General features: G+C 34.7%; 1 protein-coding gene across 1 annotated transcript in view; it reads left to right on the top strand.

The window, feature by feature from the left end:
- The window catches only part of LOC107699809 (gamma-sarcoglycan-like), an 11,887-nt gene that overhangs the window by 2,765 nt on the left and 1,813 nt on the right, over positions 1-7,309 (top strand). The window contains exons 2-7 of the mRNA XM_016501203.1: positions 1,963-2,157; positions 2,338-2,439; positions 2,632-2,719; positions 4,475-4,594; positions 5,825-5,897; positions 6,597-6,720. Coding sequence (XP_016356689.1) covers positions 1,963-2,157; positions 2,338-2,439; positions 2,632-2,719; positions 4,475-4,594; positions 5,825-5,897; positions 6,597-6,720 — 702 coding nt within the window. The remainder of the gene's footprint in view (positions 1-1,962; positions 2,158-2,337; positions 2,440-2,631; positions 2,720-4,474; positions 4,595-5,824; positions 5,898-6,596; positions 6,721-7,309) is intronic.

The raw sequence follows: 7,309 nt of genomic DNA, 5'->3' as shown, positions 1-7,309 counted from the left end.
AGTCCTCTTCGTCCACGGTGAAATCCGATCCGGCGATCCACAGCGCGAAGTTGATGTATTTCCTCAGTGACCAGGACGGATAGGCTCTAGGCATGACGAAGCGGATATCATCCTCTTCTTTCTTTCTTCTGTTTCCTTTTATTGGCAACCGCACTTAACAGTGCATTACTGCCATCATCAGGTAGCTTGGATCAGAAACATTTCCTATATCTCTTGGATATCATCCTCTTTTGGAAGGCCAAACAAAGTAGTTTTGCTTTCACAATGAAACACACAGCGTCTCCACGACATGGCAGCGATGGCAACAACAATACTACAGCGAGAATAAAAGTTACGCCTTCTTTCTTTGAACATTTGGGCGGTGTTATGCAAATCTTCCCACACAGTGACGTAGATGTGGGGGCATGTTTAAACGAGGCATTTTAGGAGGGCGTAGACCAGTCTTAACTTTTATAAAGAATATCTATTGGGTTTGAGACTTTAGTCTTTGCAACTTTAGGGATCTTATCTATGCACGAACAGCTTGTAACACTCCAAAGAGAAAGGAAAATTTGAAATTGCATCATATGACCCCTTTAAGCGCATTGCTTCTCTGCTGTTGAAAAGATTGGGGTCAGTAAGAATTTTTCCTTTTATTCAGCAAAGATGCATTAAATTAATCCAAAGGGATAGTAAAGAAAATTTATAATGTTACAGAGGATTTCTATTTCAAATAAATGCTGTTTGTTTGAACTTTCTGTTCATCAAAGAATCCTGAAAAATCCATAAGCATGTTAAGCTGCACAACTGTTTTTAACATTGATGATAAAATAAAAGGGTTTTTATTTTATTTATTTATTTTGAGCAGCAGATCAGCATATTAGAATGATTTCTGAAGGATCATGTGACACTGAAGACTGGAGTAATGATGCTGAAAATTCAGCTTTGACATCACAGGAATAAATTATACCTTATTTTTTTATTTGAACAACCATAAACATTTGAATGGTAATGTATATGGTTGCAAGGGTGTTTTGGGTAATTTAGAATAAGAATTCTGCATACTACCATTTACATTTACATTTAGTCATTTAGCAGATGCTTTTATCCAAATCGACTTACTAATGAGGACAATAGAAGCAACCAAATCAACGAAAGAGCAACAATATATGTGTTGTGACAAGTCTAACACAGTGCATGTAGCAAGATTATTTATGTATTTATTTATTTTTTTGCAGCAAGTAGCATGTAATAAATGCAATATGTAAGTGCTGTGACAAGTCTAACGCAGTACATGTAGCAAGTAGTTTTTTTGTAGCAAGTAACATGAAGGAAGGTTTATATATATATATTATTATATATTATATATTAATAAGAATGGAACAGGAGCCACCTGAGAGCCATCAGGAGAAGGGGATATAAACAGCAGAAAGAAGCATCAAGGGGAACGAGATCTCCTAAGACCAGGCTAATGTTGTCTCTGGTTCTTTTCCTCCCGCAGGCTCCAGTTATTATTAAGAGACCCCAGATCACAAGGTTCCGGCAGGTTCCTGCACCTTCACTTCTACACTCTTCATGGCGGATGATCTGCCTCTCTGATCCTCTGAGCACCTTCACCAATTTCATTATTGTCACTCAATAAATGCCCCTTTGGGGATATTTCACCACACGTTGAGTCTGAGCCTCCTTTCTCCCACCACAATAAATATATATATATATATATGTGTGTGTGTGTGTGTGTGTGTTATAATTTATTCTCCTTAAAAACAATTTTAAAAACTTTTGTCTACCAAATCAAAGTCATGTGGTACAAGCAACATACAGTTAAAAAACAAGGTGTGTCAAGGTCAATAAGTTTCTAAAGTATAAGATAAATTTATTTTTTAATGACAAGGCAAGGTTAGTTCAGGTTGCTAAATTTTGTGTGTAGTTTTCATGAATTGTAGTTTTAATGTGTAGTTGACCAATAATCCTCAATCCCAGATGGTGCGTGAGCAGTACCTCACCACCACAGATGAGTCTGGGTCCCTGGCTCCAATCACTGAGTACTTCTACATGATCGGCATCTATGGCTGGAGGAAACGCTGCCTCTATCTGTTTGTTCTGCTTCTCCTCATCATTCTGTTGGTGAACTTTGCCCTCACGATCTGGATCCTGCGAGTTATGTGGTTCAATACGGTGAGAGAACTTCACTCAAAAGATTTCAGATCACATATGTAATTCATTTTTAATAGAAAAATGAATCCATAATTAGATTCTGCCCTTGGTTGAGCCTCTTTATCTCAGTTTGCCACTCTGTTATGTCGCATGAGGTCACACTGATGCTGAGAAAGCGCTCTGTGTTATTGGCTGTTGCAGGAAGGCATGGGATACCTGCAGGTCACTGCAGACGGACTGAGACTGGAGGGAGAATCAGACTTTCTGTTCCCTCTCTACGCCCAGGAAATTGACTCCAGAGAGGTAAGAGGTATTTAAAGTATACACTTAAACACGGATAAATACACTGAACAAAATTATAAACGCAACACTTGTTTTTGCCTTTGAGTTCAGCTCATGAAAAATGGGGGCAAAAACAAAAGTGTTGCGTTTATAATTTTGTTCAGTGTAGATTGATTTAGGTGCCCATTTTGCTCATTCTCATCTTCATTACAGGATTCAGCTCTTCTGGTGCACTCCTCTGAAAATGTTACGCTCAATGCTCGCAATGCCAGTGGTGATGTAACAGGAAGTGTGTCTGTAGGTATGAGATATACAAAACATTTATTTGTTGATTTCATGATTTTGTTAATGTGTTTCACCCTACAAAGCCCACTGTACCACATTTGATATGCAAATTTATAAGGCCTCTAAGTGATCAACATGATTAAAACCTATTGTACACAATCTTATAGTACTGTACATGCCTTCTGTCATTCATATTTAACGTAAAATGCTTTTTAGTAAGTAAACATAATAAGAATACATTTTATATTGTTAATAATTATAAACACTTAATGGACTAAAGCAATTTAGGTTTACTTGATTAGTCATATTTTTTTAGAAAATGAGTATCAAATATGGCTTTTGAGGAACATTTATTTGTTCATCTCTCAATCATTATTGTAATTCATCTCATTGTAATCATTGTTATAAGTTTTGATTAATCCTTACCTGTTATGCATTACTATTATAAAGATCTCATTGATTTGCATTACAATAAGAATTTCATCTAACTTTTTGGCTATATAAATAACAGCAGCTGCACTAAATTGCATATTTTTACTCAGGGCCTCTGAATAAGACTGAGTTGTTATTTTCTCCTCAAATATGAACTCCATATTCTCACTACATCATAAAATATACACTGTAAAAAAAATTCCGTAAAATTTATGGTAAAAAAACGGCAGCTGTGGTTGCCAGAATTTTACCGTAAAAAATGCGGTAGCAAAACGTTTTAGGTTTTACGGTTAACTGATATAATGTTAACATACCAACCCAGGGGTGGCGAACTCCGGTGCTGGAGAGCCGCAGCCCTGCAGAGTTCAACTCCAACCCTAATTAAAACTCACCTGCCTGTAGCTTCCTAGTAACAGTTCAGACCTTGATTAGCTTGTTCAGGTGTGTTTGATTAGGGTTGAAGCAAAACTCTGCAGGGCTGCGGGCTCTCCAGGACCGACGTTCGCCACCCCTGTACCAACCTATTGAAGTACTGAAATCTGTTTTGTACCTTTGTAATACACTGATAACCACCAAATGCAGGTGGTGATGAGAAAGTCACATGATGAACCAAAGCCCATCACAAGCAGCTTTTAGATAATAACATATATAGAATGTGCACAGTGTCATTCACACAAACACTAAACACCATCATGGTAACACACATGAAACTGAAATAATGCAATAAACATTCATTTAACAACATTAGGTGTAACACACAACCCTAATATACAAAACTGATAAGAAAAAACTAAGAAGAAACAGTTATTTCAACAACAAAAAACATGAAATTTGAAATGTAACGCAGGGAATTCTGGGAGTGTCAATTTATTGCTATTCACTGTAAATAATATGGTATTTTTCACTTCCAAAAACGGTATACTACCGTAAACTGTATGTCCAATACAGTTTTTCACCATATATAGTAGGGGAATTTACCGTTAACCATTTAACAGGTTTTTACTGTAGCATTTTTACAGTCTTTTACCGTTAAATTCATGGTCATTTTTTACAGTCTAAGCAATAAAAGCCTGAAGTATCAAATATGATACTCAAAAAAAAAAAAAAAAACTTTTTTTTTTGTCTAAACATTCAATAAATGGTTCTAGTATTAATATGACAGGCTTTACAGGGTTAATCAAATGGGTCACACAGAAAATGCATGAGCTAAGAGCCCAATAGCAACATAAAACAGAAAAACTGGATATAAAAGTGAAATATTCTGTTTAAATATTGATGAACACTTGTGTGATGTCCAGTCTATATATATTCTCTTCTTATTTATTTCTCTCCTCAATAGGTCCCAGTCAGGCAGAGGGTTTTGGCCAACACTTCAATATCAGTTCAAACCATGATGAAAATTTATTTTATGCAGATGCAAATGGAGCCGTTGTGGGAAAAGGAAAGCTCCGCGTTACAGGTGAGCCTGAAACTAGACCTGTACAGTGTGTATAAAAAAAAAGTAATGATCTGTCATGTGTATTATTAGTACTGCTATAATGTTATTGTTTACAAGGTTGCACTTTATTGTGTTACTTCAAATATGAATTAAAAAAGAATTAAGAAAAAGGTGAAGAGCCTAATATTCTAACATATGAAACAGTAAGAAAAAAATAAAGGTTGGCACACCACAGCTTCAAAAATGCAACAGTTTATTTCATGTTCTCACCACAGGTGTTCATCAGACAATGAACACATATACTAATGAGCCCTTAAACACTAGCAAAAATTACATCACATGATAAACCACATGACACACACACACTAACTAAACACTCGGGCAACAAATTACATAATTGAAATAAAAGTGAAAACATAAAATACCAAGAACAAATCACAGCAATCTAACATCTACACCTGATCAAAATACACAAATGAAATCAGCATCATTAATGCAAAAAAGGATGAATAGCAAACTCTTCATTAAGGCCATTAGGAGATAATGTGTTCAAACATATGAAACAGTCCCATTAATTAACTGGTTAAAACTGAGATTTTGTAAACAACAGATCCGGCCTTAACAACACATACCTGGTATACCATGATGCACAACAGGTTTACACACTAGATTAAATATTAATACTTCTTCTAAACTAGCCTAGAGCTATTTTGATTTGTTACGCGTAGGTGAATCTCATGATACCTGTCAAGAGTGTTTTTAAAATCAAAATTCACCCCAACTTTAAAAGAAGAACAAATTATCTTGTTTAAAGAACGAAGCCTGTTACAGGACTTTTAGGTTATTTAGTATTATTAGCATTTTGTATTACAATTTAACACATTTTGATGCCAATTCTCATATCACCAAAAATGCAATGATATTTTACTTAAATTGTACATTTGCTTATAGATGAATATGTTTGTTGTAGTACCTTACATTTATTTTTCAATTAAAGTCAGCATAAAGTTATTGCATTGTATGCTTTAATGCATACAAAATTTAACACAGTAAAAATGCAATAGTATAATAACATAGTATAGTACAATAATATAATAGTATAGTATAATAACATATTGGATAATCTGTAGTTTGGCAAATAAATGCAATTATGTGATTATTTGCTCTAAATCATGACAGGTCTTTTTCCCCTATGCTGAATGATTTGTCCACTTCCTTCGTATAATTGTAAATGTTCTGGTGTTTGGACAGGTCCAGAAGGTGCTTTCTTTGAGCATTCTGTCAGGACTCCTCTGGTCAAAGCTGTACTTAACAAAGAGCTAAGGTAATTATACAATAAATAATTATTAACATTTTAAATTCCAATACAGCACTTTAATTGGCGGCTTGTTAGTTAGTTAGTTCATTCATTCATTCATTCATTGTTGCTCCATTTTTATCTCTGCATTTGCTACTGTGATATATTTGTTGTTTTTTTTCTTTTTCTCTTGAAACACTTTTTGTTTTATAACAGTACTGCCCATTTATTTAATGGGCAGTACTGCCCTTTTAAATTCCAATACAGCACTTTAATTGGCGGCTTGTTAGTTAGTTAGTTCATTCATTCATTCATTCATTGTTGCTCCATTTTTATCTCTGCATTTGCTGCTGTGATATATTTGTTTTTTTTTTTCTTTTTCTCTTGAAACACTTTTTGTTTTATAACAAAATTTGTTTTATTAAAAGCAATGGCAGTACTGATTATATTACCTAAAATAACTTTTATAGACGTTTTCAGCAGGGCATTAACCAGCTATGATGTGTGATGAACCGAATTACCAAGGCATCTGGTTCTCAACAAAGGCTTATTTCTTTTCCTTTCTCAAAAATGTCTTTCACAAATAGATGTAATGCCCACAGTCATGCAGATTTCACTGTTTCTATGCATGAATCAAACTGTTGAATTTGAGAAAACCTTGTGGCCACCTTGTGTCTAAACGATGTATTGCAATGTACAGTAACTAAGCATTCCCTATCTTTTAAGGCTTGAGTCTCCAACACGCTCTCTCAGCATGGATGCCCCAAAAGGCATTCACGTGAAAGCCTTGGCTGGAAATGTTGATGTGACGGCACGCTTTGATATTCAGCTACACTCAACTGCAGGACTGGTAAGCGCACCTGTCTGCAATTTTTAAGCGGTCCTAAAACCTCTGGTTAGATTTTTTTATGAGCATTTGATTAGGTGCAGAGCTAAAATCACCAATCCCTGAGCTGGCATAACCAGTGTTGGGGAGTAACTAGTTACATGTAACGGAATTACGTAATTTAATTACAAAATAAAAGTAATTGTAATCAGTTACAGTTACTGAGAAAAAATATGTAATTAAATTACAGTTACTTATGAAAATGTTAAGGATTACAAAGGGGGTTACATCTGCTTTTTTCACACACACTCCCACATATAGATTTTATTGATGTCTTTCATAAATTGCAGTGACTGCTCTAAAATACGAAACAACAATGTTTCAGGAGTTTAGAACAAGCTTATTCGATAACTCGTTTATTTCCTATATGGGTTTATATACTGTATAGCTATGCTTCATTTTTTAAAGATTAACTGTTTTTTTTCCAAGGCATTGTTAGATTCAAGTGTTTACTGTCATAGCTATGTAAGGATTTCATTGCTAATAAAATATTTCTTATGATTTTAAATATGTATTTAACCTCAGAATGATCTCAAAGTAAGTCTGATTTTGT

This window comes from Sinocyclocheilus anshuiensis, unplaced genomic scaffold, assembly GCF_001515605.1.
Source record: "Sinocyclocheilus anshuiensis isolate Anshui unplaced genomic scaffold, SAMN03320099.WGS_v1.1 scaffold194, whole genome shotgun sequence".
In the NCBI taxonomy this organism is placed as follows: domain Eukaryota; kingdom Metazoa; phylum Chordata; class Actinopteri; order Cypriniformes; family Cyprinidae; genus Sinocyclocheilus; species Sinocyclocheilus anshuiensis.
This window is presented reverse-complemented; position numbering and strand designations above follow the sequence as displayed.